This window comes from Carassius auratus, unplaced genomic scaffold (genome assembly GCF_003368295.1).
Source record: "Carassius auratus strain Wakin unplaced genomic scaffold, ASM336829v1 scaf_tig00007751, whole genome shotgun sequence".
In the NCBI taxonomy this organism is placed as follows: Eukaryota; Metazoa; Chordata; class Actinopteri; order Cypriniformes; family Cyprinidae; genus Carassius; species Carassius auratus.
The window spans coordinates 1-12546 of record NW_020523875.1 but is presented as its reverse complement, the minus strand read 5'-3'; the positions used below and the strand labels follow the sequence as shown (position 1 = coordinate 12546).

General features: G+C 40.3%; 1 protein-coding gene and 2 pseudogenes across 1 annotated transcript; 2 read left to right on the top strand and 1 right to left on the bottom strand.

Moving 5' to 3' along the window:
• The first annotated feature begins 399 nt into the window (after window positions 1-399).
• Window positions 400-1539, top strand: LOC113071623 (importin subunit alpha-5-like; annotated as a pseudogene).
• Window positions 1540-3701: 2162 nt separating this feature from the next.
• On the bottom strand, window positions 3702-6416 carry LOC113071625 (cysteine and histidine-rich domain-containing protein 1-like). Its single transcript, XM_026244931.1, has 10 exons — window positions 6366-6416; window positions 6199-6255; window positions 5953-6110; window positions 5642-5745; window positions 5497-5555; window positions 5327-5397; window positions 5117-5222; window positions 4773-4892; window positions 4533-4595; window positions 3702-4147 (listed from the first exon to the last, which is right to left on the bottom strand). The coding sequence occupies exons 1-10, from the start codon at window positions 6414-6416 to the stop codon at window positions 3977-3979; spliced, it is 960 nt and encodes a 319-aa protein (XP_026100716.1). The 3' UTR covers window positions 3702-3976.
• A 2630-nt stretch (window positions 6417-9046) lies between these two features.
• LOC113071632 (protocadherin Fat 3-like) lies at window positions 9047-11284 on the top strand (annotated as a pseudogene).
• Window positions 11285-12546: the final 1262 nt, after the last annotated feature.

Here is a 12546-nt window from a genome sequence, read left to right as displayed (position 1 = left end):
ATTTTATAGAGCACATTAAAAAAAAATTTAAGTCATATTTTATTCAGGTAGTGGCATTGGCTGGTTATCACTTATCTTCGTTATTATACTGTAGATGTGTGATCCAAAATATATGACATATATCTTTTTACACCAAACAAAGTGCAAATCCTTTGATCTGTTGTGCAGTAAGGCTACAGGATTACTATCACCGGATTCTAATTGTGCTGGTCTATTTAATGCCCTTGCAATTAATCGCTTGCAACTGCAGTATAGTCTGAAAATTGAGAGATCTGTTTTTGTACTAACTTCACCTTTCAGTTATTTTTTATCAGCTATTGTAACGTTTAAGCTAAGAAAAACTTCTTGTATAAGTTTGTTAGAATTTATTGGTCTTTGGCTAGTCCATTGAGTGTCAAAATGCCTACTGAAAATCTGTCTGATAAACGCATGTCCAAGTTAAAAAAATAATGGCAAGGAGCCTGCAGTGATCTGTGCATCCATTCTATACACCCCCCCCCCCCCCCCCCAACGGTCCATTCTTCAAAATCTCTTGATTTCTTTGTACCCCATCTATGCTTGCAGAAAATGCATGATTGTAGAATTGCTGAGTGTGTTAAGCTTAGAAAAGCTCAAAGGGTTGAAAGTATTTTGAAGAGAAATGTATCCTCCCGTGGGAGATGAGGAGCCTCTGTCACCAGAGTATAACACTGAAAACTAACAGGTGTTTGCTAGTTAAACCTTTAATTAGAACTCGCATGTATACAATACTCTTGAAACTCAGTTTTTATTATAAGGTCATATCTGCAACGATTCAAGAAATTTATGCAAATGTGGACAGTGACTGCCCAGAGAAGCAGAGACAAGGTCGTCTTAACTTCATCAGTGATCACAAAACATTTCTCTGTAGAGCAACCCTCCCCTGAAGGAGATCGTAGAAGCAGGTCTTCTGACTCGCTTTGTGATATTTCTAGGAAGGCATGATGACCCCACGCTGCAGTTTGAGGCTGCCTGGTCTCTCACCTATGTTGCATCTGGCACCTCCTGTCCTGGCACACAGCAGGTAGTAGAGCACAGTGTGGTGCCAGCCTTCATTACCCTGCTGGCTGCACCAATGCTTAACATCATTGGACAGGCTGTCTGGGCTTCAGGCAACATTGCAGGTGAGGATACTTTGAACTTCATGGTATTTTCTGAATTCTAAAAGAATATAGCACTTGTACTCTAATGTTTGGTGAAACTAGGATTCTTGAATGTTCTGAGAGGAACAAAGGATGAAGGTTCAGGTTGGATCTTTCTGAAGATTCAAAAACCATTTGCCAAGATGTTCTTTCTCGCTTTTTAGGTGATAGTCCCTCATATCAAGATGTCCTGAATGACTGAGGTGTCATCCCTGCTCTGTTGGCACGACTCATGCCAGATGCTCCAGTGAGTTTCTTCTAGACACCCTACACCCATGGAGTTGCAAGTGTAAATGCATAATGTAATCCACAAAATGTTTTTGCAGGAGAGATACCTTTTGCAATCTTGCATGGACCCAGTCAAACCTTTGTAGGAACAAATCCCTTCCCTGGTTTCCCTTTGTGGTGGTACGTACTCTAGTGTTTTGATCTATTTTGCTGTTGAAGCTGAACAGCTTAAGGGGAGTTTCTCCTATATGCTCTAGACACCAGCCTTACATTCGATTGGGAATATTGTGAATGGCTCAGACCTGCAGACACAAGCGGCCATTGATGCAGGTGTGTAGACGGCCTTACCTCATCTGTTACACCTTAAGTCCAGTGTTCAGAAGGAGGCAGCTTGGGCTGTGTCCAACATTGCAGCTTGACCCTGTCATCAGATCCAACAGCTTGTGTGGATTATTGGCTCCTCTAGTGGATCTAAGTAATGTATGTCATAACTGATGCTTTGTGTGCATGTTGAGTATCATCTGCCCACACAGTTGCCTATAAAATGTCCTGGCTTCTGCTTGATTGCTTGCTTCTCCTAAAGCTGGGCATAAAATGAGGCCAATTATGCAAGCAGACCCTCCTGGGGCTTCTTGAAATGTAGTTGCATTTCCAGTTGGCAGAAGTATACCGTAACATGCTCTGTTAAATCTTTTGAGGTAATTATATGGAAAAGTGTTTAAGCAAATGGCTATACTGAATTTGGTCTTGTGCAAGAATTTCTGACTGTTTATAATGTTTGCAGTTTCATCATAATTTGACTCCGATAACTGCTAGCAGTCTTTGATTTTGCACCTTTTTACTAATTTGTAAATGCAGCTAATTTAAGTTCATAACTTGTCTACTTTGAAGACAAAATGGGCCAGTGCATCCTCAAAGTCTACCCACTTTGTTGTGTTTGTTTGCCAAGGAAATATGTCACTTTGGGACACTCATTTTCCATCTCTTCAAACTGTTTTGCAGGGTGACTTCAAAACACAGCCAGTATGGGCAGTGACCAACTACTCAAGTGGTGGGACTGTGGACCAAGTTGTTCATCTGGTCAAGTGCAGTGCTTTAGAGGTAATCTTTAACTTGCTTTAAGTTAAAGACACTAAGCCTGTCCTGGTCATCCTTGATGCCATAAATAACATGTTCTTGGTGAGTCCACTATGTGGTTTCAAAGAGAATACATGCATGTAAAAACCCCACTGCAACTCCTTGTGCTTTGTGTTACGAGAGATGTGTTAAAATATTAACTGTGTGCATACTGCAGGCTGCTGAGAAACTTGGGGAGGTTGATGTGGGGAGGAAGTGGGAGGGCTGGATCAAACTCTTACTGAGAAGTATTTCAGTGAGGTTGGTGTGTCAAGTGATTGTTAGGAGGCAGAGGTTTCTTGTCAAAACTTATTGTAATACTTTTGTATGCAAATGCACTTTGAACTTGCCAAACTTAAAATATTGATTTATTTTTATTTTATATATATATATATATATATATATATATATATATATATAAATGATACAAGTATAAAAAGCTTCAACTGAAAAAGTATTTTTTTTCCCAGTATATTTTGGCCTGTTTCTTGTGTTCAGATTTCAGAGCAGGGTGGATGTTAAAATATGTACAAAATAATTTAACATGGCAATGCTTGTGCAGTCTAAGACTTGAATACACCAGAGTAACCTCAAAGTGATGAGACACATCACAAATGGCCTGTTTGTTGATTTGTATTTTTAAACTGGTTTTGTGCCATCGTTAGTGTAAAGATGGCTTTTGGTGTACATTACCAGTCTAAATTCCTGAAAATAGACTTTAAAATCATTTCAGGATAGTGAAATTCAACACTGATGTTAAGTTATATAACGTGCGACCAAATATGATGTGCCATACTTTTTGGGAATCTGTGCTCTGCGTTTAGCCCATCCAAGTGCACATGCACAGCAGTGAGTAGTGTAACAATAGCCATTTTTGTTGCTGCACCTGAGGAACAGTTAGGGGTGCATTGCCTTGCTTAAGTGTCTCACCTTGGTATTGAAGGTGGAATAGAGTGCTATACATTAACTGCCTTTAAATTTTCCATTACTCAAGTTGTTACCCTATGAGTTTCATTCTGCTGAACATAAGATATTTTAAAGAATGTAGTGAACCAAAGAGAATGAACCTCCATATTAAGTTAGAAAATGTGCACTTTTCACCTTGATATCACAGCAAGTATGAAGTCTTACTCTGGATAAACAATTATTAATGAACGCAGCTTCAACAGCTATTTGCAATGACACAAAAACAAAAAGTGAAATGTAAAATCATCCATTTACTAGGACTGCACTCATTCTGGTTTGAATCAAAATATTATATTAGAGTAACTTGGTTCCTTGAGTGAAAGTTAAAGTTTAGAATAGCCCTCTAAACGTGCCCTGTACAATAAATCTATTATCCTGGAAAAACATGAATAGCTATCAGAATTTACATAACACATTCATGCTTCATTATGTATCAAATCTTAGAACCAGAGAAAATGATTCCCACTTCTATTCAGAGAATGATAGTTCTCTTACAGTCTCTTAATTTAATCATCACAATCATCCTCACTGTCAACATCCTTTTCCTCTTCATTTTTCTTTGGAGGAGCTACAGGAGGAAGATCTAGTCGGGCCCATGACATTGGTTCTGCCTTCTTCAACACAATCTCAATTTTGGTAGCCATCATGTTCACCAAACTTTTACTTGCATCAATTACCTAAAATGAAAACCAAAATGGAAAAAAATCTTATTATATAATTTGATGTTTTTTTTTTTGTTTAGTATTGTGGTGGTGAAGTTTGTGTTAAAACAATAAGCTTCAAAAAGCTGTGGTTTACACTGATTTTAAAACTGTAGTGTTTTAGGTGGTGTTAGGCATGACGAACAGTGGAACCCCCACCCCCAAGATCTGGAACTATCCATTTCAAAATAACACTGTAATATTAAAATACATTCTCCTACCCAATTAAATAAGCAGACATAACTTTGGGAGACCTATCTGATTTTTTTTTCCATATTATTATTTTAACTTATATGCCACATATTGTATACACTTCAGCTTTAATGAAAGAGTTTTAAGTACTTTACAAGTCTATACTTACCCCCCACAAACTGATCTGCTGTTCAAATTCTTTCTCTCCTTCAAATATAATACGGATTTTGAGCTGCAAGAATAAAATACATTTTAAATTACCGCTATACAGAATCTTTCAAATAAATGGAAAAGTATAGAGTAAAATATTGAGCACCAGAATTAGTGGTAAAAAATAAAATTAAAATCACACCTATGAGACTATGTAATGTCAGCATGAACTCCAACAGAAGTGACCTTGGTGTCTTACCACAGTGCTGTTCCCCTCCACTGAGCTCAGCTCTGGTACTGAATTTTTGGAATAAATTGAAATGATGACTTGACTTCCTGTTTGATGCCAATCAAACCTGCATGGCACAACCTTCTTTCCCTGTGCAAACATAGAAAAAAAAGTCATCCTCCACTTAAAACGGGATTCACCTGTAAATGTATTCAACATTATGGCTTTCAACAAATTATTTGTTCATTTAGAACAGGGCCTGCAAAAGGCCAGATGCTCTAAAAATAATTATTGGACAGGATGTGAAAAAAAAAAAAAACTCTAATTAAAGTAATATATTGCTTTGACTTTTAAATCTGATGGTAGACACTTACTGTATCTTTTTTCTTCCACTGATGCTTTCCTTGGGTACAGCCCTCCTGAGACAGAAACGTGTTAAAGTCTGAGGTTTTCCTCTTACAGCAGCTCCAATATTTCATCCTTTAATGAGGAAGGATAAAAAGAGGACTTAATTGCAGAGTCCACACAGATTTATCAGATATTTCTCCATTTAGACTTTCGGTTTTGACCAGGCACTAATTTACCCTTCGTGGAAGATAGGTACACCAGCATGATACAAACATATCTCTTCATCACTGGCAGGTCCGCTAAATGTCTGAAAAACAGAATAATGAGAATCCAGTGTTTATAAATGACTAAAGAGATTCAACGTGCCATGGTTTCTAATAGGGAAAGCAGGCAGAGAGAACAGTACCTTACTGCAGCCTCCATTCTTACAGGACGTCCCTATCTTAATTTCATCACTTTCCTCCTCTATAATACAAGAAAGAGAATAAAATGCATCAGACTAACAGACAAACAAAGAAAGGTGGGGGAAAAGGACGGTTGGGACGGCTTACCCTTTATCTCCTGCTCATTTTCCTCAGTCAATTTAAGCTTTTCTAAAGCCTGTTTGAGCGAAGGAGAGATCTTCTGTTGAAGAATGGAGAAAGGCTCATCTGGACTACAAAGACAATTAAAAATGGCTGTTTTCAGTCATTTATTCCTTAAGAGGTTGTAACATCAAGGTGGGTTTTGGCTGGATGAACTGTTAAGAACTTGTTTTCTATAATAGATTTAATTTTGCATTACTTTCATCTCCTGAACATCTGAACTAATGAGCCAGAAAATACAAATGGGAAGACCCTGTCCTCTTCAAGTGTGCTTTTACCTTGGTCGTTGAATAGACTCCAGAGGTTTTGGTGCTTGGGCGATGAATTCATTAAACTTTGGCTTCACATCATTCACGCTCTTGTCCACAGAGGTCTTCACTTCTGGTTTAACAGGCTCAGATGGCTTCTCCTGATTATGAGGGCCTTTAGTGCAACCCTAAGAGATTCATAAACTGTTTTAAGACTCCAGCCACAAATCTGTCCACGAAAACGCTCATTCAGTCTCATCACAGATGACCACTCACAGCAATACTGAGGAAATCCGAAAAGTCGGTTGTTCGTCTCTTGCAGCAAGACCAACCCTGGGAAGCAATGGAAGACATGATTTAATGGGTTTAACTCTGAGCAACATAACAATGGAACGGTTGAATTTCACATTAATAAGTAAACTGATCTTCCTGTATGTCCTCACCTTCAATGCATCATGAAACACTGGCACTCCAGGGTGGTATGTGGCATGCATCTATGGATGAGAAGAGATTGATAGCGTGAAATGTGACGTCAAAAATATATAGTGACATGTTAGTGTAGATCAAGTTTGCAACAACTGCCATCTGTAAACTACAAAATACTTTTCGAAATCCAATCTAACGTTGCTGATTAAGCATCATTTAAACGTTAAGGACCACCACTGTAGATGCCTCACTAAATTAATTTGCTAAAATATATTTACATCAAATAAAAATATGGCTCTTGAGAGGCGGTCATGCTTGTTAATTAACACATAACGTTATATATCAATAAATGCTTTTAAAGACGAGAGGTTTTGTTTCTGCATGTATCCTGCTACCTACCATAGCATTCCGGCTATCGTTTTGATTGTTAAGTCTTACCTTCTGATTCTTGTCGGGATCAAAACGTTGTCCACATCCCTTATTATAACACAGTACAGGACATAATGTACGACAGAAATAAATGAATATTGTACAACGTGGGCAGAGGGAAAGGGTCCGAAGACTTGACTAGCTTGCTGCTGCCTGCTGGTTCCCGTGGTGAGGTAGCTTCCGGGACCTTTCGTCAATTTCCGTGACTTGTCGTGCAGCTCCTCGGCTCCAATCGTGTATTCCCGGAATTCGGAATTAGTCGAGATGATGGGAATCCAAAAATGAGAGATGGGAGGGATGAACCACCCAATGGAGTTGTGAATTAAAAAAACACAGAGCCATGTTCAATACTATTTCACGCCGTCAGATAAATTTACCCCCCTCCCCACAAAAAATAAAGATAAAATACAAATTCGAATTATCACGAATATGTTATTTTTTATGTTGAAACAATCTTAATTGCGTTTTGAAAGATATTTTAAATGACACCAGTATTGTTTTCCTCGCTCTGTTAAGCGTAAACACATTACTCTAATTGTCAAATGGTTGTGTGAGATAAGGTTTAGATCTTTTTGTTATATCGGACAGCAACAACACCCGGTTTCGTTGCGCATTTATGGGATAACGTTCACTCGTGAGCGTGCATTAGGAGGCGCGCGCTCCGCTGATTACAGTCAACTCTGAGTGGCAGCAAGTCCTGTTTGGCAAAGAAGTGAAGGATGTAGTTTCAGAGCGGGACACTTGGAGTCTGCAGCGCAGGATTTATTTCTCCCTAAGCCAGAGGTAAGAGCACATTTATATATTTTGATGCACTAATTATCGGAGAACAAATGACTGCTCGGTAACAGTAACAAATATATTTTAATAGACTCCACAGCGTTTGAAAGTTTCCTTTCATTATAATTGCATTTTAATGGATACTGCGTTCATTGGAGAGAATCGGTTGTAATGCCAAACTGTAGGTTGTGTCATTTAAACATTTTTTTTGTTGCACTTTACTTATATATTGGTCTTTGCTCTTCGTTGCTGTTATCAATGTTGCTGTGAGATTAACTCACTTCTAACTCGCTTGTCAGTGTTTTATGAAAGGGAATTGCTGAGTCCATGAGAACAGGGTCAGTACTTATATTATTATTTTTTTTGACAATTTAATCCGAACCAAGGGCTTCTTAAATAACTGCCTGACATGAGCAATAGGACATGCCTTTGTGAGAGAATGTTGAAATCATTTACTGCATATCTCTTTTTTGCAGGATAACTGGATGATGGCATGGCCATAAACAGCTGCCCTGGGAGGAGTATGAGGATCCATCTCACCAGTGTCTCCTGTATTACTCCTCCACCTGCTTCCTTGCTTGGGGCAACTGCTGAGCCAGGGTCCTCCTCCTTTTCAGTTTACTGCCTCCATCTTACAATGCCACCATTTATGAGAACTCTGCAGCTCGGACATTCATTAGGGCTGAGGTTAAATGGGGATTCCTCTCTCTAAGTTGGGTCCTTTGGACATCAAATATTCCATTGAATCTGGAAACGGATGAGGGGCTTTTTCAGGCTGAGAATTTGTGTTGGGGACTTTTGCTTTTCCGCATATGGACTAATGGTGGGAGTGCCAGCCATTCTGAACCGTGAAGTACAGAATAATTACTACATTAATTGTGAAGGCTACCAGTAAAGGAGGGCTGGAGGCTTACGTGACAGTCAATGTGCAAATTATGGACATGACATGACCTCCGACCTTTGTTCTCTCCCACTTCCTATGCATGATATTTCAGAAAGTGCTCCACTGGGAGCAAGTGTGGCTCAGGTTGACCGCCACTGATGCAGACATTTGGCCTCCAATGGCGAGTTTTACTATTTCTTTAGGAAGACAGTGGAGGAGTTTGCAGTCCACCCAACCAGCGGGGGTCGGTTATCGGCTCACAGCCAACTAAATGGCAATAAGAACAGCAGATTTGACCTTGAGATTTTAGGCAGTGGATCGTGGAATGAAGGTTATGGAACAGTGGTATTAGCAGTCACCAGCCAAACTAGTGATCAAATGTTTGTACGTTATCAGAATGAGGGAGTTCGCTGCCAAGGCTTACTGCAGGCCAACGGTACCCTTTAGATATCCAGACAAAGAGCCAGATTTATTGCCTTGTGTACTGTGGAAGATTTTGGGACGAGGGACCCAATGGAAATGAATGGGTTGCCATCATCTCAGGTGACCCACAGGGAGCAGTTCTGTCTTTGATCCGAGCTCCACTTGGAAATGAGGTACAAGCTGTAAATGTCTGAACCAGTCAATTGGGACAAATTTCCTTACGGTTGCAATCTCACTTTTCAAGCCAAAGACCGAGGAACACCACCAAGACTCTCCAACACTCAGTCTGTTCAGCTCATGGTGAAAAAACCACAGTCTGTGCAGGTGAGTTTCGAGAAGAAGATTTACAAAACCTCAGTTATTGAGATTGCACCACAAGGTACCATAATAGAGACTGTGAGGATATCTCCAGAGCCACCCATCGTCAGCTATGCTCTAAGCCTGACCTCAGATTCAATTTATTTTATCATTAATCCATTCACTGGTGCCATCTCATCAGCACAGCAGTTTACCACATTAAACCAGGAGCTCTTTGATTTAGAGGTGATGGAGACCGTAAGTGGCATGACAGCAAAAGTGCAAATCACAGTTGAGGATGCTAATGACAACTACCAGTGTTTACCAGCACATCTTACAAAGTCTCTATCAATGAGAGTATTCCCATTGGCACTATCATTCTTACTGTAACAGCGGGTGGATGATGATAAAGTGATAATGGGTGTATAACATACAGCATAGCCAGCCTTCAGTCCTTCCGTTCATTATCAACCAAAATACAGGAGAACTGATGACATCCAAAGAACTAGATTTGAATCATCTTTGGAGACGTATGTGTTTGCCGTCGAGCCTCAGACTTGGGGATTGCCTTACAGACGAGAAGGTGAAGTCAATGTCACGGTACAAGTGTTAAACATTAATGACAACCAACCCCTTTTTGAGCGTGTGTCATGTAAAGGTACAATAGGACGTGATTTTCCTGTGGGCCAAACGATCATCATAATGTCTGCCATTGATATTGATGAGCTTGGGTTGGTTAAATATAAGATTCTGTCTGGAAACGAGCAAGATATCTTCACTCTTAACCCGGACTCTGGGATGTTGTCATTGAGAAGACCACTATCGGCAACGAGCGTGAAGAATGAACAATTCAACTTGAAAATAGCTGCATCAGATGGTGAGCTGCTCTCAGAACCTACCTTTGTAAATATATCATTGGTTAAAGGGAGAATGCCAGCAAGAAGTTTCAGTTGTCGAGACACAAAGGTTGCACAGAAGTTAGCTGAGAAACTTCTGAAAAGAGCCACTGCCATTAGCAAATCCAAAGTGGATGAAGGCTACATAGATCTATTTTCTGTCAACAGACAGACACCTCAGTTTGAATCCTTTCCTTCAGACATCATAGTTCGTGAGGACATGCCCATTGGAACAAGTGTCCTTCAAGTGAACACAAACGATGGTGACACAGGCTTTAATGGTCGCATTCTGCATGCCATATCAGATGGGAACGTTGACAGCTGCTTCAATATTGACATGGAAAGTGGCCTAATATATATCTATCAGCCACTGGACCGTGAACGGTCAGATCGGTACCTCCTTAACATAACTATATATGACTTGGCCTTCCACAGAGATCTAGCTGGAGATTGCTGACAGTTTACATTGATGATGTGAATGATAAAAACCCAAAATTTTCCCTCGAGAGCTATACTGCCATTATACCAGAGAACGCAGCTATCGGCACAGAAGTGATCCAGGTCACAGCCTCAGATGAAGATCTCGGTCAGAACGGTGAAGTCTCATACACCTTGTTAACAAGCACCCATTTGTTTACTATTAACAGTGAGACTGGCTCAGTTTATGTGTCTAGTCAGTTGGACAGGGAGTCCATCTCGGAATTCACAATCACAATTCAAGCCAGAGATAAGGCAGAAAGAGGGAATCAGATGTTCTCAGAGACAACACTGAGAGTCTACCTTGAGGATGTAAATGACTGTGCCCCTATGTTTATTCCCAGGAGTTACAGTTGCCGTGTGTTGGACCTTCCTATAGGTGCGGTTATAGCTTGGCTGCAAACGCAAGACCCTGACCTTGGATCTGGGGACGGGTGAGATACTCCCTGCCCAATGATTTTAATGGAACATTTAAGATCCATGCTGAAAGTGGTACCATTAAGGTGGCCAAGACCTGGACTATGAGAAGCAACAATTTTACAATCTATCTGTGGTTGCAGAGGACTTGGGTTTTCCAGTGAAGCTTCGAACTGAGTCTTATCTTGAAGTGGAAGTCATTGATGTCAATGAGAACCTCAATGAGCCGTATTTCTCAGAACTCGCAGTGGGGGGCACTGTGAAGGAAAACTCTCGGCATGGAACAAGTGTCCTGCAGGTGACTGCTCAAGATGATGACAAGGCAGAGATGGAGTGATCAGATACTCTATCAATGCTAGAAGTGGTCTTGGAAGGTTCTCAATTGATGAAGAAACAGGTATCTACAGTTTGATTCTTTTGTGCATTTTGGTTGTGCTATTCTTTGTAGATGCTCCACAATAAAACCAAAACCTGTGAAAATGGTTGTGAATTTATGCCCTAACATTTTACTGCAGTGTGCTGACTGAATGGTTTAAGGTCACAGTGATGTTATTTCTCTTGGCAATGAATTTGTGCTCTGAGTCTACAATTGCCTGTGAAATTGCAGCCACTGGAAAAGACCACTGACCTAGAAAGGTAGGACTTGACCTCTGTGAGGTTTGAAACAGTGTTTTTCACAGTCTGTAATTTTTCCAAATCTGTGAGATCTGGCATTTGCTGTGAGATCTGATATTTGGAATATTGAAGAAGAAAAAAATGCTTAGTTGATTAGTTACGACTTCTTGTGTTGTGCCAGCGTCACTATTAATTACAACTAATGACTATTGATTAGAACTACAACAGGCAGTAGGATGTAACTGTGGTCCTCCATTCACATGTCAGCTAATTAGGCTGAGTCTGTTAATCAGGCCCCTGTTTAAAGTAAGCAAGTGGTGCATGCTTGTGCCAGAATCTCAAATGAGCATGGATTTTCCACAGAGAATTGAATGCCCTACCAGCAGCAACATACAAGTTGTAGGGAACCAGATACATGAGACAAGTGTTGTCTTTCATCTTCAAAGTAAAACCTCTGGGACAAGTAAGGACAGTGTCATTGGCTCAGCCTGTCTACTACATATCCGCCTACCGAGATCCATTCAGCTCTCATATTGCATGGTGTGTTATGAGTCTTTGTCGTTGTCACTGGACTTTTGAAATGATTGAAAGTGGGCAGTTCATGCAGAAACTTCTAAACATGCAGAAATCAAAGCCACTTGATCTTGGTCCCAGTTGAGATGTGTTGGGTTGAAGTTGTGTGTATGTAAAGTGATTTCTATATACAAAGTCTCATTGCTCAGATGCAAGAGTGAACTAAAAAAGCTGGTGGGATTTATGAAGGCCTTAATCGGCAGAGAGCTCTGCTGCTTTGAGCAGGCATTGTATTCCTGCCCACACTTTGGGAAATAAATCAGATGCGAACTCTCACTCAGACGCCTGTCGAGAAACAAGTTCAGCTCTAAATTTCCTCTGAGATTTGGCTTCTTTTTCTCCAGAGTCAGGTAAGTCCTTTATGTCAAAATCTCTGACACCTATGCAAAGGGCTGCTTGTGCTGAACCTCC

What these genes read in the sequence shown, in the direction of transcription:
- LOC113071625 (XM_026244931.1), bottom strand. Translation starts at nt 6,416, where the DNA reads ATGCATGCCACATACCACCCTGGAGTGCCAGTGTTTCATGATGCATTG. An exon ending in CGGATTTCCTCAGTATTGCT is followed by an intron (nt 6,111 to 6,198) that starts GTGAGTGGTCAT and finishes TGAATCTCTTAG; the next exon opens with GGTTGCACTAAAGGCCCTCA. An exon ending in GTACCTATCTTCCACGAAGG is followed by an intron (nt 5,223 to 5,326) that starts GTAAATTAGTGC and finishes TCCTCATTAAAG; the next exon opens with GATGAAATATTGGAGCTGCT.